Raw genomic sequence first — 20,134 nt, forward strand, 5'->3', positions numbered from 1 at the left:
AGTTGGGGGGCTCATGGCAGAGCCCCCCCCATGCAGCATGGGGGAGTGGGGAGCAACAGGGATTGCCCACTTGCCTGGTAGCACCCAGGTTTTTTTTAAACAACTGGGAGCTAGGCTGGGTGGGGCAGCAATGGTAGGGCTGGAGGAGCAGGCAGGGGATGGGGCCTAGTAGGGGTCCCCCCATTGTCCCCTCCCCTGCTCCTACCTACCAGCTCTGAGTCTGGCTGCAGCTCCCTGCTGCAGTGGGTGCGGACTGTCTGAATCATTGAAGCTCTCCGAATCTTTTCTGAAGATTCAGAGAGCTTTGAATCTATTTGGATTTTTTCTTGGTCCCCTGATTGAATTCAGATTTGGAGATTCGGCCCCCAAATCAGGCCGAATCTCCTACAAATCAAATCGGCACCTGAAGCTTCACATAGTCCTAGTGAGTATGGGCTCTCCACTTCTAAAGGGGGCTCAGGGTAGAGGGCAGTATATTTTCAGTCAGTCATAGGCATCCTCCCTCCCCCTTGCACAGGCCTGCTCAGCTGCAGCAGTGGTTCTTCAGCTGTCTGTAGGGGTCACAGCAGTGTAGAGCAGCACAACTGGTGATATTTTTATTTCACTGTAGGTGGCACATTCTTCTTGCGTAGAGGCAGCGACTTCCCCAGACCCCTGCAGGTGGCTAGGTAGTAAGAAAATGTAGGAGTCCTGAAGTCACATAAATTATGTCTTCAGTGACAGACAGCTAAAAGGGACAAATGGAAAGAGCTTGTTAAGAGTAAAAGCACAACTTAATAATGACTGGAGAAAGAGGACAACAATGTTGTTGTTCCTGCGTGTGCATTTAAGGTCTGATTCATCTTTGTTTGGGAAAAGGCATAACTTGAAACATTAGCACTTTGTCTGTTCATGCTGCATGGGCAGCAGAACTTGTACCATATGTTGTTCTTGCCGTTGGCAATTGTGTGTGTGTGTGTGTGTGTGTGGTGGGTGGATTTATCATATTTGGCTTTCTGGCAATGTCAGTTCTTAATCCATACCTATGCCATGATGAGCTTCTTTTGGTGTGGTTTGTTGTTTCTAGCTACAGCCTTGTACTGTTGTTCAGCCCCAAAATGGAATTTCTTCTAGCCTTTTTCTTGGAAATAGCATATATCAGCATACAAAAACACAGTTAGCACTGTATGCATCTACAGGATCTAAAAGGATCGATCCATCACGTATATTTATATTTCTTGATTGTTACAAGCAAATAGAGATAAAGCCTAGCAATATATTACTAATTTAGGCTGAGTCATTTTCACATGGCGTTGAGTATTTCATGGCATGCAGTGTGTATTTCAGAGAAGAGAAAGACAAGTTACAGTCTAGAATTTTGGCATGCTGGGATCTTTAAACCTAGAACTGTTCACTTCACAAAGTGTCATAGCACAACTTGTAAAGGTACTGTGGTATCTCCATATGCTCGTGTTCCTGAACAGTGAAATCAAATGAGCATGATTCAGTAAAGCAGGGGCAGAAAGAAAGAAATTGCCTCTGTCCTGCCAAATGCCTGAGGGCAGTACCAAAGTCTAGCGTTAATGCAGTGACTCCAGGGATGAATTTGGCTCTCAGTACATGCTCAGCCACCAGACTGGGAATGTGTTGGTTACCTCGGTCCAGTGTTGGTCCAGTTTTGGACAGTGTTGGCTTCTGTGATCCCTGAGGCCAAAGAGAGTCTCTACAGCTTTGCTGAGCTACTTTCTTCGTATACTTTCTACCATCAGAGTCTTATACCAGAATTTGTGCCAGAGTAAACTGTGAACCTGTCTAGAACAGTGGTGCTCAACCTTCTGGGCCCAGGGGCTGAAAGAGTGGTGTTGATCCTCAGGCTGTATCCCATGTGTGGGGTTAATTTGCAGGCCAGATCTAGTGTGGGTTGATCCATGGGTTCAGTCTGTAAGTGCTCTTGCATGCCATTGTGGTCCTGCATGTTAGCTTCAGCCATGGAGCAACCCTGCATGCTGGCCAAACTCAGCACACCAGGTCTACCCCTGAAGGACTTCCCACAGGTCCAGGAATTTGGCACCAGGGGAGTGATGGCAACTTTAATTGTACTAGCTCTGGAAGCCAGGGCAATTCATCCTGCCACTGCTTCCCTGCCACCATCTTTCTGGACTCATGGAGAGCCCTGTGAACCAAATCTGGCTTGTGGGTTGGAGGTTGAACACCACTGGTCTAGAAGGACTAAGAGTAAACTGTTTTTTAAGTACTCTTAGTAACTTTGAGAGGCTTACTCCCCCCCCCCCAGTCAGAATTGATCAGATCATTGAGGCAAGGTCGTGGGGAGGGTTGAGTAAGAGAAGAAAGAGAACAAACAGTGGAGCACGTCAGGAACAACAACAAATAATAATTTTGAATTGGATCGATGGGATTTGTTTAAGGATGGGAGGAGGAATACTGGCCTGATCCACATACTTGACTGAAAGACCTGGAAAGCAGCAATACTAGCTATATTGCACAAAGTGTTCCAGGATGCTTTTTTGTCTTGTAACTAACCTGCTGCCATGAGTTTGATAGGCATGGCTGAAACACACTGATGTAAAGCTACTTTTTAGCTACTTTGAATATATTGTTATATGGGCAAATGGGATGGTGTAATTTAATAGTGAGCTGTGTTGTTGTACCTTCACCTTTGCAGACTTGAATGTACCACATAAAATATTAGAATAATAAACATAAAATAATGCAGCACAGAGCAAGAATATGGCTTGTGTATGTTTATATCTCCATGAAATTAAGTTGTTGTCATCAGTGTTGTTATCTCCCTCTCTTCTCTCCCCCTAAGTCTGGTACAAGAAATAATTTTATTGCTCTGTAGTTTCTTTAGAAGCCATAGTGGTCAGTTTAGCAGAGCTAGTTCTTTGGAGATTTATTACTTTTCAGCAAGACAAGATCCTTACTCTGCCAACTGCATATAAATAACAGTTGTTTAAAAATGCTGTGCTATCATACTATATTATGGCATGCTTCTGTTCCCATTGGAATCACTGGCAAAGCTTAGGACTCTTTCTAAATAAAATGTATATACATGATTGGTAGTAAAGTGCACTCGTAGGCACAGTTTTCAGTATTGTTTTTTTGATGACTAATTTTAGAGTTTATAAAAATGGTCTGTGAGGGGATATTCACAAAAACTCTGAATTTATTAGGAAGATTTATGATGTTTCTAATTGAAACTAAAAGGATGATGCCAAAGGCCTTGCTGGAAGTTATAAAGGAACTTTGTTAGTTGGGGCTGGCTGTAGTCAATGGCTTCATTTGTCTCAGTAGAACATAATGTACTTTTAAGATAAGTTTAGTAGGATCACTCTGCCTTGTGGTGCGATTGTAAAGTACATATCTTAGAATTCTTCTAGAAGAAAGCAAGCCTAAATTGATGAAAGAAATGTGACCTGTCTGAGTATTTTAAGGAAATATGATATCTCTGGGTATAGAGTTCTTCACCTCCATATAAAGGAACATGACCATTAAGGTATAAGAGCATGGAGTAATATTGTCACATAATAATACATGCAGCATTTGATAAATAGTTTCATAGTTTCAAATGTCCACATGTAATCTTGTAGTGGCATGTGAGGACACTGGCACAGACAGAGCCCTTAGACTATGTGACAGGAGGGTTCATACAACTACGCAGATCCTGCTTCAGAGAGAGGTTATGCTGGGAAATGTCCATGACCCCCACAGTCCTTGGGCACTGAAGGGTTGAAGAGCCCCCTCCATAGATTCATAGATGCTAAGGTCAGAAGGGACCTCAACAGATCGAGTTCAACCCTGTGCCTAGGCAGAAAAGAGTGCTGGGGTCAGATGACCCCAGCAGATGCTTATCTAGCCTTCTCTCAAAGACCCCCCAAGGTAGGGGAGAGCACCACCTCTCTTGGAAGCGCATTTCAAGTTTTGGCCACCGTCACTGTGAAGTGTTTTTTCCTGATATCTAGCCTGCATCTGCTCTCTGTCAGTTTGTGACCCTTGTTCCTTGTTACCCCAAGAGGTGCCCTGGTAAACAGATGATCTCCGATCCCTTACTGTGCCCCTCTAATGAATTTGTAGGTGGCCACAAGATCATCTCTCAGTCTTCTCTTGTGGAGGCTGAAGAGGTCCAGGTTCCAGTCTCTCCTCATACATAGATCTGGATAGTAGCTGGCTCATCTGAAGACAGACACAGGCCACCGAGTGGCTGTGGGTCTCCTTCCTCAGCAGCTGGGTCGTCTTGTGACCAGCAGTCTATACATGGAACGGATTTATGGCAAGCCAATACTGGGATGTACCTGTGATCCCCAATAATTTTGATTTAACCTGTCTTTTCATAAATAGCTTGATTAGATAAAGTGACAGTCTGTTTGCTGAGCATATGCTTAACTTTGTGTTTCAGTGAGTTAGGATTTTTTCTGGGAGTTATAGTTAACTTTAATTCCACTTTTAGAAGTACAGAGAGTAAGTTAGTTATGTTTTTAAACACCCTTTCCTGTGAGTGTATTCAGGATGTGACTTTTTATCGCTGACTTTGCTTTAAAAGTGACTGATCTTGCCATAAGTCCTAGAGTATTCCACGCTGGCTACACACATTAGTGTTCCTTGTGTTAATTCTTAAAGTGTCTGTGGCTTCCAGTGTAGCTAGTTTATGTTGCTGACAGATGTTGGATAACAGCAGCAACAAATTCCAGTTAGGGATCTGGAGTCCTTCATGCACATGAATTGGTTTAGCCTTGGAACATCTATATGAAATATTCATTACCCTTTGCTTCAGTTTCCAAACATCTGAATACAGGGATAATAATGCAACTTCCCTACCATCTCAAAGGACAACTGTGGCAGAAGGTGGAACTCAGTCCAAGTCTTTGCCTTCCTTTTTCTTCCACAGACTTTTTTCCTTCCCTGACTTGTAGCTGAAACACTGCATTCAGTAAGGTCATTTCTTGCCTTCAAAGAAAAAAAAAGTAGCAGTGTTCCATGTTTACTTTGTGCAAGATTTGGATCATGCTGTAATAAATCCCAATCAATCCTATCAAAACCTAGGTAACATCCAATGATACAGTGACTACTATATCTCTCCCTTGATCCTTTTAACGCATGCAGAAATCTTTTTGTTTGTAGCTGGTTGCCTGGATCTAAAGCCTGCCTGGTAATTGTGAACCAGTGATTTTGTCCAAGGTGGATTGCATCACATATAATTTAATATCCCACAATGACAGGATAGCTGATTTCTTAGATAAGAGCACTGCTGTGAATCTAATCTGTCTTGATTTAAGCAAGGCTTTTGATACTGTACCTCATAGAAAATTATTAGCTAAAGTAGAGAAGATGAGCTTTAATACTATAATTGTACAGTAGATAAGGCTGAAGGGGAGACTACAGTGGATTGTGGTGAAAGAGGAGTTTTCAGGTTGGGGAGAAGTGGCAAGTAGTAGTCTTCAAGGATTGGTCTTTGGACCAGTCCTATTTCATGTTTCCATTGTTGACTTTTGCAGAAGTAGCAGATGTATGCATATAAGAATAATAGTTGGCACAAATGTAGAAGATATCTCCAATACTGAGAGAGATTGGATTGTTATGCAAGAAGAACTGGATAGTTTTGTTGGTTGGAATAACAAAAGTAGCATCAGCATGAAATTTAGTAGTATGAAGTGCAAAGTTATGTGCATACAGATTAATACCTAGAACTTTTCTAAAAGATAGTAGTAGCACAGCTGAGAGTGGGTGCCAGAATTGGGGGGGCTCAAGGCTGTGGCCACAATGTGCAGAGAGGGGCAGGTGTCCCCTTGTCAGTCACACCCTCCTTCCCAAGAGGAGAAGCCCCAGCTGCCATTGGAGATGTTGCCCCCAGCAGCCTGATTAACCCTCCCTTCATCCTCCAGCTGTTGCTGAATTGAAGGTTTTGCATTGTTGCTTATCATAAAAAGCTGTGGCAGCTGCAGGGCTAGGGAAGTGTAAACTGGGCTGTTGGCAGCAATGTGACCAACAGGCTTGGAACATCAGCCTCCTGTCTGCACTCTGCTCCATGCAGCCAGAGCCTTGATTTCCCCTTGCCTCTATTTCAACACCCTAGCTCATAAGCCCTGCCAGATACAAATCTGCAGCCCAGGGCATAAATTATTTTAGTTTTGCTTCTGAAAGCTGGGGGTGTGGAGATAGAAAGCAAAAAGGAAAAGAGAGGGACCTGTTGATGGTAAAATGAACTTGAGTAGTCATTAATGTGTCCATGAAAAGCCTAATATAATTTTAGGATTATTAAAAGGGGTATATTTAAAAGAGGAAGGGAAGTTTTAGTGCCATTGCACTAATGCTTTTAGTGTGAACCATTCTGGTTGCTTATCATTAATTTTTTTTTTTTTAAACTGGAAGAGGTGCAAAAAGGGCACCTGGGATAATTAAAGGAATGGTGAAGTTGTCTTATTAGAAGACATTAAAAGATCATGAATTGTTTATCTTGGCAGAAAAGTTTGAGTGAGCATATGAAGGGAAGGAGAAGAGCTGTTTAAATTGAAGGAGTACAAATGAGTACATATTGGACATGAAAAATCTTAGCCTGAAAATTAGATGGAGGTTTCTAACCATCAGTGCAATGAAGTTCTTTCCAGCAAAGAGGTGGGAGCAAAGAACTGGAATTGTGGGATATGGGGTATACTTGGAATATATACAACATATATTCAGTTACATCATATACATACATCATATATTCAGTTTCAAGTGTTTGATAATCCCATTAGAGGGTTGAAAGGCAATTTAACAATAATCCAGGTTGCTTGCGTACATGGTATATGTCCAGTGACATAGGGCTTCTTGGCGTCACTGAAGAGGGCAGTAGTTGGAGGTAGAGGTTAAAGCTACAAAAAGTGGTATTAGGGTATGATGCAGCCTCTTGAAATAAGAAGGTCATGCATTGGAGTAGTTTTGCATCAGGATTGGAGGCTGGCAATATTTGAGAGTTTTTTGTGTTTTGTAGATGTGCTTTTTTTATTGTTGAGAATCCTTTGATTTTTTTTTTTTTCTCTGTACAGGGTCAGTGTAGATAGTTGTGATAGCCCCTTGAGTTTGACTTCCTTCCCTCATTTGTTCTTCTGAGTTTTGAATTTTTACCATATTTGCAATTCTTGTTGCATCATTATATGTATTATAATCCCATGCTTCAGGGCTTCCAGTGTCTGCCTTTGGGTCAAGGAAGAGTTTCCCCCCCTTGAATGCATTATTTGGTTTCAAAGGTTTGTTTCATTTTCCTCTGAAGCACTGGACTTTGACCATTGCTGGAAATTGAGGTTTGGGGGTTGGTGATCCTCCTAATGGAACTGAAAAAATATTTAGGTGCCTGACTGAGGAGTCTTGCTCACATGCTCAGCATTAAACAAACAGTTGTATTTGGGGTCAGAAAGGAATTTTCCTTTGTGTCCAATTGGCTAAGAGTTTGGGGGCTTTTGTTTTCCTTTGCAGCATGGGGCATAGTTTACTTAGGAACACCTGAGGATATTTTACCTAATTCCCTGCCGTTGCAGGAACCCAGAGGATCAGTGTTATTCTTATCCACCCTACTCTCTTTCCATCGGACACATTGTAGGTGTTTTATTTGCACTAACTATCCTAAGTTTAATGTGGCGTGCTTTATGGCTGTAGTGTGTGGGAGAGGCCAGACTGGTTGTTCTTGTGAGGGCTTTTTTTGGACAAATGTTTACTACATGGTTGCCTGTGATCACAGGGAATTGGATTTGGTGACCGAAGAGAAATCTTTCAGTACTGTCTTGTACAGTTCTCCTCATTGCCCTATACTGTACCTAAGACAGGGGGGGCCAACAGGTGGCATGCATGCTACAAACGGCACTGGCAGCTTTTGTATGTGACATGTAGCAAAGCAGGGACAACCAGTTCAGTGGCAGATGGGGCAGAAAGCAGAGCAGCAGATTAGGCAGATTACCTAGGGCAGGAAGCAGAAAGCAGAACAGCAGATCAGGTAAGGGAAGAGGATGGGAGTGGCATTCAGGGAATGTGCAGGGGTAATGTGTGGTACTCTTGCCAAAAAGGTTGGTTCCCACTGAGCCTGCTTCCTCCCTTATCTCACATCACATTCTCGAATGTCAGCTGATAGCAGCCTCCTACAGGTACCATCTGTGCATCAAGTTTGTATGACAAAAAGACATAGAAGGTCATTCTTGGTAGTTGTTCCTCAGCTTTGCAACTCTCTCCCTGCATTGAGGTCTATCAGAGCCCAGGCCTGGACATCTTCCAGAAGAAATGCAAGATGTTTTTGTTTGGACAGATGTTTAGCAGGTGGCATTAAATTTTGAAGTTTGGGGCAATACTTTTCATTATATTTGTTCCATTTTTTTCATTTTATTTTAATTTCCTGTTTCATAATTTATCTTCTTTACTTGCAAGTCACCCTGAGCATGTGAATCTAATAAATGAATTAAAAGAATGTTCCTAAGTAATCTGGTACTTAAACAATATCTGATCTTTGTGATAAAGCTGTGTGATTGCTCATTAGGGTGGCCATCATAGAGGACATTCTGATTTTATGCTACTCTGTCCTCTATTGATATGAAACCTGATGCCTTTATCTCCTCTATTTTTCTCTTGACAGGAAATAAAGGTGTTGGGTTTTGTATCAACAGAGTACAAAGTAGGTCCCATGTTGCGATAAATTTGGCCCTGAAAAAAATCTTTGATGTTGTAATCCTAATTGGGAGGCCCTTTATGGGCGTTTGATCACTGAGTTGATGACATTGGTTGTGCTTTAGCATGCAACAGGGACGGCCGTGAGAAGTTAACCAGGTTATAAGCTTTGGAAGAAAGTGTTTTTGATATTCGCTGTTTTGTTTTGTTTTTGCCTTAGTTTAATGCATTCAGTGCAGCTATCCTTAGAGGATCATATGGTTTTAAAAACAAACAAAAAAAAAGAAGATGAAGCCTACTTTCTTAATGAGGAGTACATTTCTCAACCCATTATATTGAAGCTTTAAATTCAGCCCTGAGGAAAGGGATGGAAAAAAATCTTTGCCTTATGTTTTCTTTCTATGTTAAATTATGAACACACTGATTGATGGTTAATAAGCTGCACTGGTAAGCGCTAGAGGCTGAAACACTTTGTATAGTACTCAGTGCTGTTCTCACCTTTTACCAGACACTGATAAACACTGCCAGATTTTATCAGATCTGGCTTTTCTGTTTTGCGATATATATTATGCTAATGTAGGAAATAAGATAAAAGCCTGATCTTGTTCTCACATCTGGTGACTAAAGTTCCCACTTCAGAGAGATCAGATTTGGGCCCAGAGACTTCATGTTGATATCTATGTACTGTTCTTAGTTGAAATGGACTGAGCCAAGGCCAATGCTTACAGAAAATGGAAAGGTCAGTTTTACAACTACTCACATTCATACATTCAGTGTGTTCTGATTTCATGTTGGTTTTTTTCAGCACAGCATCCATTTTTTGCTTATATACCAATTGTGACAAACAAAACACGTTATTATCTATTTTGCATTAGGTTGATTTTTAGCATGCCTTTGCTATTGTGAGCCATTGACCTTAATGTTCTTTGGGATGGAAGCTGATGCTGGCAGCAATATATTGTTTGTAGATTTTCAAATAGGTTTCTATTTAAAAAGTGTGAACCATTTTTAGCTTGGCAGATCCTCGAGGGTTATTCACTATTGTCCCATGGACCTGAATGCAGCCTATGAAGGACTGATGTGTATCCCCATGGCTGTTGCTCATGCAGCTACTGCTGCCTCTCCCAGTCCAACTGCAGCATCAGTGGGTAGTTTGGGGCTCCTCCCTAGCTTTCCTGCATGGCCGTGCTCCGGGGGGTAGGGCAGTATAGTGTAGCATAGCCTCTGTTGCAGGGGGAGTTGACAGTGTGAAGCATGCATGTTGCAGGTGCCACAGGGGAGCCTTCAGGGAGCTGAAGGTAAGGTGGGGTGCTATGTTGAGGGAGTGCGTGAGTGCAGTGCAGTGGGATAGGGGAATGCCCATGACCTCTGCTAGTGCTGCCCCCACAGCGCAGCCCCTGGCGCATGTGGCCCCTGGCTGCTTTGAAGCAGAACCAGTAGCCCTGTACGAAGCAGCTAGTATTTGCTTTGGATTCAGCTGATTTGGGGGACAGTGATTCGATTCGGTGATTCGAAGCCCTGTCCCAAATTGATTCAGTCGAATCTGATTTGGAGATTCTGCCGTGGCCGAATCTCTAAATTGGCCTTGTCCCCCAACTCCTCAATGGCTGCCAACTCTCCCAGCTCCTGCCTCTTCAAAAAAAAAAAAAAAGGCCTGCACTCACTGGCTGCTGCCAAGTGTGTGTGGGGGGGTGATCCCTGCTTCCCCCATTAACCCATGTTGCATGGAGGGCTCTGCCACAAGCCCCCTGACCCCTGCCTGCTCTCCCAGCTCCCCCATGGCTGTCCTGCCCACCCTAGCTCCTGTCCCTTAAAAAATAAATAAATAAATACATTAAAAAAAAGCCCAGACTCACCAGGTCCTGCCAAGCAGGGGGTGATTCCTGCTACCCCATGATGCAGGGGGGCTCTGCCATGAGCCCCGAGAAGTGCTGAGGCTGATGCAGCAACTGGTGAGTTAGGGCTTTTTTTTTATAGGGACTGGGAGCTGGGGCAGGCAGGCAGCCATGGGAGGAGGGGGGCAGCGTGGTGCTCAGGGATGCTGTGGGAGCAGGCAGGGGATGGGACTTGGCAGGGGTCCCCCCATGGTCCCCTCCCTTCTGCTCCAGCCCCCCTCCCTTGCCCCCTACTTACCAGCAAGGAGTCCGGGGGCAGGGACTGCCTGAATCATTGAAGCTCTCTCAATCTTTTCCAAATCAATTCAGATGGCTTTGAATTGATTCTGACCTTTTATTTGGTCTCCTGATTCGATTTGGATTCAGAGATTCAGCCACCGAATCAGGCTGAATCTCCTCTGAACTGAATCGGCACGAAAAGTTTCGCACAGCCCTACTGAACAGTCCTGGTCCACTGCAATGGAAAGCTACTGAAATAAAACCATTGTAAGTATCACTTCATCACAGAGGTGCATATGAACAACCTCCAGTTCAAAATACAAATTTGTTAGATCAGTGATAACTTTTCTGTTAATATTCCTACAGTTTTTCAAATATTGGTGCCAAGACTGTGATCAGATTTTGTTAAGATTTATAAAACATTCCCATCTAAGTTTGATGAGAATAATTCACTATGAAATCTACTTGTGTACAGGAAAAAATACAGGCTTTTGTGCAAACTGAAGTTGAGACAAAAGATTAGCTTCAAAAAGAATTTTTAAAACACTGATCTTTAATACAACTTTTTTCTATTATTTTCAGCAAAAGAATTGAAGATGAAGATCTACTGAGGTAATATTTTTATCCTATTTCCAGTTAAATGTTCACATTATTCTTTTGTTGATTTGGGGGGGGGGTTGAGTTTGTTTGTTTGTTTGTTTACAAAAACTGTACAACATTTCAGGGATGATGTCAGATAGTTTGGGTCAGTATGTTAATAAGTAAATTGGAAAGAAGTTCTTGTATTTACTACCATATTCATTTTTTCAGACTTTTTTGCTGCTGTTGCTGAATGATTATTTTCTAGTGCAGTCTCTAAATCCCTGCAGGCTGCCTGCCCACATTTGGAAACTTCTATTTGGTCTTAAGCCATTAAGGGAGATTTATTTCTTTAAGTGTACGGTGCAGTTTTTGCTATTTAGGTAGCTAACTTGTTTGCCTGAAAGGAGAGCTTTTTGCAGCTTGAAAAAAGAAGAACTAATAGTGTTGCTGCTAACAAAAATAACTGCACCCAGAAAGTCTTTATATTTTGAGATGTTTATAAGCTCTTGCCTTGTTGCATGGTTACTGTGTTTGTAACACCACTAATGTTGGGTGATGGGAGTTATATGAGTAAATAAATACCTGTGCATCCACACAAAGATACTGTCCTTGAAGTGGACTCTCTTGGTCTTTCTATATAATATTTTGGAAACTGTTTCTGTGTATGTCTTGTAGGTAAATGGGAAGAGACAAAAAGGCCTTCCCAGACATTATCAGCTGGAAGAGAGATGCTGCAGGTTTTTATCGTTTTATTTGTTCACTTACAGATGAGGATACTGTGATGTCTGTGCTATGTTATGCAATCTGTATACAGAAAATAGAACAAATATAAGTAGCCGCAATGTCAATTCACATACAATCAGATTTTTGGTGGACAACTGTTCTGAGAGGCAGCAGCACTGTGATCCTGTTTATGATGCTATTTAAATGTCTGAGCACTTTTAGTTGGTAGCTGAAAAACAGCATTTTGTTTCCCACTCTTTCCTGATAGTTAGCCATTATAAACTGATAAGTGTTTTAGCAATTATCAACTGATAACGTTTCAGAAGCTTAACTAGATACACTGTACTGATTTGAAATCAAGCCCTCCCAGTAGCAGTGTCAGCAGTGTCATCTCGGTGAGGTTTGTCAAACTTGCTGACTCCTAAAACCAAAAAAGCTACTGTATTTACAAAAAATGTGTTTTTGGCTTGGAAGCTGTATCCATAAATGGAGGAGGAGGAGGGCAGGTCAAAGAGAAATTACAAATGCTGTGTTAAATGTAAACTATTTGAAATCACAAGTGAATAGAAGTGTGAAGCATTAATGAAAAAGGCATGAAAAGAAACATTGTAAAATACTAATGAGGCATCATAACATCCTTTTTGCTGTAGCAGATCTAAAAGCGTAACAAAATAAGTGTAAACTGCAGACACCTCAGTGCTGTATCTTTGGACTTCATTAGTCTATACTTTTAAGTGCAGCTGATATTTCTTGTAATGATGAGAGCAGTATTGTACCTTTCAGTGGCAGTGTGTTGTTGGGAGTAGTATGTAGCAGCTCTGGCCCATGGAAGTTGAGAGGGGTGTGAATTCATATGCTGTATGATGCTGCTTTTAAGGACTTTTTTTTAAAATAACTCTAATTAAAGGCCTTGGAGCATATAGGGCAACATGAATTTTGATGCAGCATGTTGACTGGTATGGAGGGAAATGACTTGCTCATTCTTGCCACTTGAAGCAGCTAGTCCCAGCAAGGCCTTTGGTCTTGAGCAGATTTTCTCAATTTTAAGCAGAGCAACTTTTAGGGTGCCTGACTTATAAATAAGGTCACAAGATAGAAGGTCTCTCTCACTCCTCCCACCTTTTTCACCTGTACAAAGAAGTATGTACATTTGTGCTTATGGTACTGTACCTAGCAGAAAAAGGACTTTGACTGGAGGCTCTGAATGCTACTATAGTATAAGTATATAAAAATCTCTGGCAATAATAAGGTATGATAGGAACTGGAAATTTCTGAGTTTTCCCATTAAATGCCTTTAAAATGTGGCAGAACCTTGAATTGAAATTCTGTCCTAGACCTGCCAAGAAGAGTGTTACTTAGTACTGTTCAGTTGTATTGTGATGTTGCTGACAGGTAGGAAAGTTCCAGTGCATTTAACATGGGCTACCAAGCAGCCTTTAGATGTCAGCATCAATTTTTGGTATCTACCGCCTAGGCTGATTTTGAACTTAACTGTTTGACTGGAGATGAAAAGCTGTCCTACTCATTGCAATTCTCTCAGAACATCTCAGGGCTTCAGAGGGAGGATGCCATTATTCATGGTAATTTGATAAACATGGGGCATCAGAGAGAGAAAAAATAGCACATTCTAAATGTATATCAATTAACTTGATAAAAACGTTATTAAATACCTTTTTTCTGGCATTAGACAACTGGAATTAAGGGTTCTTCTGGACACTCAAAATTCCTGTGCAGATGCCCAAACACTGCATTGTCCCAATAGCAAAACCCCACAATGCCCTATTCTTAATTGCTAAACAAGTTGGACACTCCAAGCTTAAGGAGCTCAACCTTACTGAAAATAATTTTTAAGAGGCGATTAAATTGTCATCTATAAATTTTTACTTAGTAAGACAGTGGAGGGCTTTCTAAGTCTACCAGACAAAATCAGAGTATAATCCAGTGGCCAAAAATGGAAGCTGGAAAAATTCATATTGGAAGTGTTTAATACTGGGTGTAGTTAAGAATTGTTAACAAATATCAAGGACTGCTATGGATCTTCCATCATTTTAAATTATTAAAGATTGGCTGCTTTTCTAAGGTTCCTTCAACATGGCAGGTAAAGGCATGATTGTATCTAACGTTCAACCCACACAATCATGATTGTGGGTGTGACTGTGGAATTGCACATTAGATCCAATCGTGCTTTACTGGCAGAATAGGGGGAGCCCAATCCTGGGTTCCTCTGCATTGGCAAGAAGTAGGCTTCCATGGCTGGGAGCCCTCTTCACTGAGCTACACACGCCTGGGACCAAGAGTTTTTCATATGCAGCCAGGACTGAAAGTCCCTGCACCTGACAGTATGGTGCAGACATAACAGAGCCCTGTCAGGTGCGGGACTCTTGGTCCTGGCTGTGCACGTGGGCCTGGGAGTTTCATTAGGGTGTGAAGCTTTGGGTGCTGATTTGATTCAGAGGAGATTCGGCCCAATTCAGAGGCCGAATCTCCCAAATCTGCATTAAATCAGGAGACCAATAAAAACATCTGAATCAATTCGGAAAAGATTCTGAGAGCTTTGGGGAGATTTGGGCAGTTCCCACTAGCTGCTGCAGGGAGCTGGACCCAGACTCCATGCTGATGAGAAGGGGGTGGTGGTGGCTGGAGGAGGGGACCTCCACCAGGCCTTATCCTCTGCCTGCTCCCCCAGCCCCCTTAAGTGATCCCTGACCCCCATCCGCTCTCCCAGGCCCCGGCGTCCTGGCTCTTTTTTTTTTTTTTTTTTTAAAGGCCCGCACTTACCAGCTGTTGCAGCAGCTATTGGAGCTTCTGGGGGCTTGTGGCAGGGTCCCCCATGCAGCACAGGACCATGGAGGGCAGCGGGGATTCCCCCCCCCCCCGGCCTGGCATCAGACAGTTAGTGCGGGGCTTTAAAAAAAAAAAAAGAAAGAAAGAAAGAAAGAAAAACAGTGCTGTGATGCTGGGGCTGTGCGGGGTAGCCATTGATGGGGCTGGGAGAGCAGACGAGGGATGGGGGGTAAGCCCTGTGGCTTCTGCTTCTTTTCCCTATTCTTCTATTCATTTTGCATTAAATAGTCATGGAATACAACACATTAACAAAATTAGGATAAAAATTAGTGCCAAAATCCAGAGCTCCCTCATTTCCAGAGAAATGAACCTTAATGAACAAAAAGGATATACTTCTTGCTTGCTCACCTTCTGACCACATGAATCTTTCATTCCCATTTGAAATATAAGTGACATGTAAGAAAGTGTTTGGATGTCAATATTAAAACAACCATGTGAAATCATAGCAATGACCTAACCATATTAATAGTTGAGAGACAAAAGTGATATATATTTTTTTCAGTACAACATAACATTTCCTTTTCACAGTGCATAATTTAATTTCTCTAGTAAATCTTATAGGAGCTAATTCTACTTACTGAAGGAGTTGCTATCTTCAATCCAGTAAAACCAGGATACATATCCCTGCAGTAGATAAGGAGTTTCTTCCTCCATATTTTCCACCAATCTAAACACAGGGCTTTACGCATGTGCTTTCTTCACTAGGCTGCCAGTTCAGAGTCTGTCTTGTATGCTGATATCCTGGCCCCATGACCCTTGTATTTCTTTCCAGCCAGTGGTCCAGCTTCACCAGAAAGGAAAGAACATTTTCTTAGCCTTGCCTGTCCTGTAGTTTAAGGGTTAGTGCATTTTCCTGGGAATGAGTTCCAGTACCATCAAGCTGTTTGGGGTCTAGAACCCAACTCTCCCACTTCCTAGCAAATGCACTTACAACTAGGTTCCTGGGTAAATTGTGGGTGGGTCATCCTCTTCCTCTTACATATTTTACACTTATGTCAATGATGCTGGCATTTAGAATTGTCCTTCCTGAATGAGCTGTGTCCTTTTATCTAATATTACCTGTTGGCTAGCTGTAGGCAACTCCCTACTAAGTTGTTACATACTCCTGAGGCCCATAAGGCTACCCATTGAAAGAATGGTAGTGCTATGCACTTTGCCAGGACATAATGGGGACAAATTTTACCAGGGCAAACTTTCCTGAAATGAAACATTTTTAAGATAAGCAACCATACAGGCCTTGACTAGTAGGTGAAATAAGATCTAGGCCCGTACAATGTATCTTACATGTACAAGTCCTTATGAGCAACATAAACACAACCAGTAGCATAACTAGGGCAGGGTGACTGGGGCTACAGCCTTGAGCACTGACTTAGGGTTGGGGAGCGGGGGCGAAGGAAGATAACAGCTATTACCAGAGCTGGAAGTCTACTGCTGTCCCCATGTGTCCCACTGCCCTAGGTGCCCAGCTGATTTGTTAAACCTCAGGCCACAGCATTAGTTTATCAGGATTACCTTACAACAAGCTAGAAATGTTTCATCTCTAAAAGTTATGATCCAAAGCCTACTGAAGTCAGTGGAAAAACTCCCATTGGTTTGTGAGTTTTGACTTCAGCTACTCGGATGAATGGTCAGCCGAACATTTTCTAGACAAAGGAAGTTGATTAAGGCTAAGTACAGACACTCAAAAAGCCGGAGGCTGAATTGATTCAGTCTTTTCAGGCTAGTCTAAGCTATGCAGATTGAACAAATAAGCAAATGAACAGACATTCACTTTTGATTCAGGAAGTGCAGCCACATGCCTGCAGTGTCTCAAGTCAAAAGCTGAGGGGTGCTAGAGAACACCTGCCAGCCACTGCCAAAGGGAAGGGTGTAGAGAAGCCCTGTGAGACTCCCCCTGCCACCTCCACTCCAGAGGAGGGGGCATGGCCAGACACCAACCCAGGCTAGTCTGTTGGAGCTTGGGGACCCCAGCCTGGATCTGCCTGGTGGGGGGAGGGGGCAGTGCTTGCCAGGCTTCTGTCCCCCTCTCCCCCACTCCCCACTCAAGGGGGGCAGCCGCTACCAGACTGAGGGGCGGTGGTAAAAAGGTAGTGGCATTCAATTCATAAAAGATTGAACAAGAATAGTCCTCTCTCTGAAGCAATCATGTATTGAATACAGGACTTTGCAACCTCAAGCACACAACAGAACAACCACAAAACTTTGCCTAAGCTAAGATTTTTTAAAAATATATATATACAGCATCGAGCAAAAGCTTTTCTTCACACACCACATTTAAAGAGTGCGTGCCTGTTAAAATAAATGCTCCCATGCACCTGCCTGCAGTCCTTTCCCTAACCCAGTCACATTCTCTTAGTCCTGGCCTCGATTTTGGGGTTTACATTCTCAGTTCTTTCACTATCGCTGTTGCTTCCACTGCTGCTGAACATCTGTTCTGTTATAGATTTAAACCAGTTTCTGATCACTTAAACCAGTTTATGTGTAATATCTGTCCCTAATCCTGATGTTCAGTGCACATAAATGACTTTGAAAATGGCTGAAACTGGTTTGCAATAAACCTGGTTGTATGTAGTAGCAAACTTAGCTGATTTGGGTCAAACCAGTCTATGCAATGTCTGTCCCAGACCCCTTGCTGGTTTAAGATAAACCAGACTCCTCCAGCATCCCGGCATCTCTGGGCTGGCTGGTGCTCTCTGCTCCACAGGAGAGCTGGCCCATCCCCTCTGCTTCCTGGACAGAGCTCCAGCAGATACTGCAGATACAGTAGGGTCTGCCTGGCTTCCCCCTGCCCCTCCCCCCCACTCACTGCTTAATCAGCAATTCCCCCCCCATCTCCCACAGCACAGACCCCAACCCCATGGACCCTAGGCATGTGGTATGCAAGCTAATGCTGAGAGGTGTCTCTGTGTGTCTCCAATTTTACTGACAGAACAGTGACTACTTAAGGCTTTTTGGAGCTAATCAACAGGTCAGCTGGTAAGCTGTTTAAGAAGAGTTTGAACTAATAGAGAGAGGCTTTTGTTTTGCTGATGAAGTGATAAACACTGTTATCAGCTCTCTGCTGGTTTGCAGCCTTGTAAGGTTTGCAGACAGTATGAAAAAGCAGGGAGATGGAGACTGAAAAGCTCTGTATCCTCAACAGGTGCATGCACTGCGTATCCCTTCACAGTGCTAACAGAGGGCTGGGGGCTGGCAACATCCCCACCCCTTGAGCACCCAGCAGGGAAAAGCCTGGGCCAGTGCAGGCAGGGTGGGGGTTTTCACCTTTCCTTAATCAGAGTACCTTGCCTTGGCCTGGCTACACATCTCCTCCCCGACCTGGTCAGCTCAGCTCAGCACTCTGGAAGGGAACAGAGGGCTATTCTAGCGCCCCCTGGCTTTTAGCTGGAGCCACTGCAGGCATGTGCCTGAATTTCCTCAGTCCAGAAAGAATGTCTGTCTGGTTACAAACCAGTTCAGTCTAGCCAGGTTAGATTAACCTACAAAGATTGAATCAGTTCAGGCTCAGGCTTTTTGAATGTCTGTTCCTAGCCATTGAGAGCACACACAGCTTAGTCTAACTTAAAATAGGATGTAATAAACCAAAAAGACAAGAGAAAGCCTTACATTAGGGTTGTGTAATGCTGAGGGCAGAGTGTCTCCATACAGCCAGGTATTCAGAAAGTCCTTGCTTAGATATTCCAGTCTCCCACCTTTTACAGGTTCTGCTTTATAATGTAAATGTAGTTCTCTGCTTTTTTTGGTCACACCTGCTCAAGCTGTCTGCAGCCCTCTCCTATTTCTCTGTCTCCAGTACATACATACGATGATTGTGCCATATCTTTGCCAACACCTCCCACCTGTCAGTCTGATCCTGCAGGGCTTGGTGCCAGTACATTGAGCTGGGGAAGGGTGGATTAAAGCCCCTTCCAGACCCCAGCTGGGGTTTTCCTAGGAGGGCAGTCACTTTCAGACTGTTGCCTGCCTGCACGCTCCCCTCCCACTCCACTGGGGGTGGGGGAAGGTCTGGCAGGGGCTGCCCCCCTTCCAGGCAGACCCAGCTGCAGTACCCCGCCAGGCTTCCCACTCTCCCCACCTTGTCAGCCAGCCCTCACTGCTCTGGCTAGAGAGCAGAGGGCAGAGCTAACCCTGCTCTCTGGAGCAGACAGCAGAGCCCAACCCAGGCTTACAAGGCATGCTGGGTTGCTGTGGGACTCTGATTTAACCTACACCAGGAAGGGGTCTGGGACAGAAGTTCCATGAACTGTTTTGACCTTAATCAGTTAAGTCTGATACTACATTTAGCCAGGATTATCTTAAACCAATTTTGGCCATTTTGAAACTGGTTTGTGCGCACTGAACTTCTGTTCTGTTACTAGTTTAAACCAGTTTCTGATCACTTAAACCGGTTTATGTGTAAATTCTGTCCTTAGCCTAAATGTTTGGTTTAGTTAGCATTGTGTTAAATCTGCAAAGTTCTTTTTCCTGCGTTTGTCTAAAATATTTTTTTATGTTCCATGCGCACAGGCACTTGTTAGAAAATGTCTTAGTGTTATAGGATACTATTATTTACATGAGAAAATGTAGCACCCTACTACTGTTTCTTGGAGAAGAAAGAAAAGAAGGAAAAAATGGGAGGAGAAGGCTTGAGAGGTGAAGAGTCAGTTGTTCAGAACAGCCTCCAAAGTCATCAGTTGCTTCCACAGAGTTGTTGCTAATGGATATCTCAGTTCTGAAAAAGGTATCTGAGTTCTGAAAGAACATTTTTTCTCATGCAGCGAGAGAAAATTGCTTTCTCCATTAGCAAATTTATTTGAGGCATCAAATTATTACTGCCTCTTTCTGTGGGAAAGTAACTTTAATGTAAAGAAAAAAAATCTTGAAAACCAAAGAAGAAACTCTTCTACTGAACAATAGTACATGATGCTGTGAAATTAATTTAGGAAATCATTGAGGATTTGAGATGGAATTTCCTGGAATTTAAGTAATGTTAATATCTGATCATAATAACACTTAAATGAAAGAAAAAAATCCAACTGAGTTCTGGTCTAGGGAGTTCTTGTGACTCACAGCAAATGTATTACTAGCCCAGGATTTTGTATTCACACGGAAGAGATTGAACACAGTGTGACTGTGTTTAAAAACCATTGAATCTTGTTTCCTGAACTTTGTTTACATAATTACTGCCAATCACCTCCATGTAAAATTCTGTACTTTGTCACTAACATCTTACAGTAAATAAGCATGTCTTTTTTACTTTATGTACT

At 42.9% G+C, this 20,134-nt stretch overlaps 1 protein-coding gene across 4 annotated transcripts in view; it reads left to right on the forward strand.

Annotated features, from left to right (window-relative positions):
* The window catches only part of THRB (thyroid hormone receptor beta), a 291,817-nt gene that overhangs the window by 81,278 nt on the left and 190,405 nt on the right, over positions 1 to 20,134 (forward strand). For 2 of the 4 annotated variants that reach the window (XM_090046526.1, XM_090046525.1), the window contains exons 2-3: positions 11,322 to 11,351; positions 11,997 to 12,058. Coding sequence is in view for 1 of the 4 variants with exons in the window: in XM_090046525.1 (XP_089902651.1) it covers positions 12,050 to 12,058 (9 nt within the window). In the remaining 3 variants the exon portion in view is untranslated. The remainder of the gene's footprint in view (positions 1 to 11,321; positions 11,352 to 11,996; positions 12,059 to 20,134) is intronic. The other 2 variants (XM_090046528.1, XM_090046527.1) reach the window with 1 other exon arrangement.

Source organism: Crocodylus siamensis, chromosome 5, assembly GCF_052110815.1.
Source record: "Crocodylus siamensis isolate JL-2025a chromosome 5, ASM5211081v1, whole genome shotgun sequence".
Taxonomy (NCBI): Eukaryota; Metazoa; Chordata; order Crocodylia; family Crocodylidae; genus Crocodylus; species Crocodylus siamensis.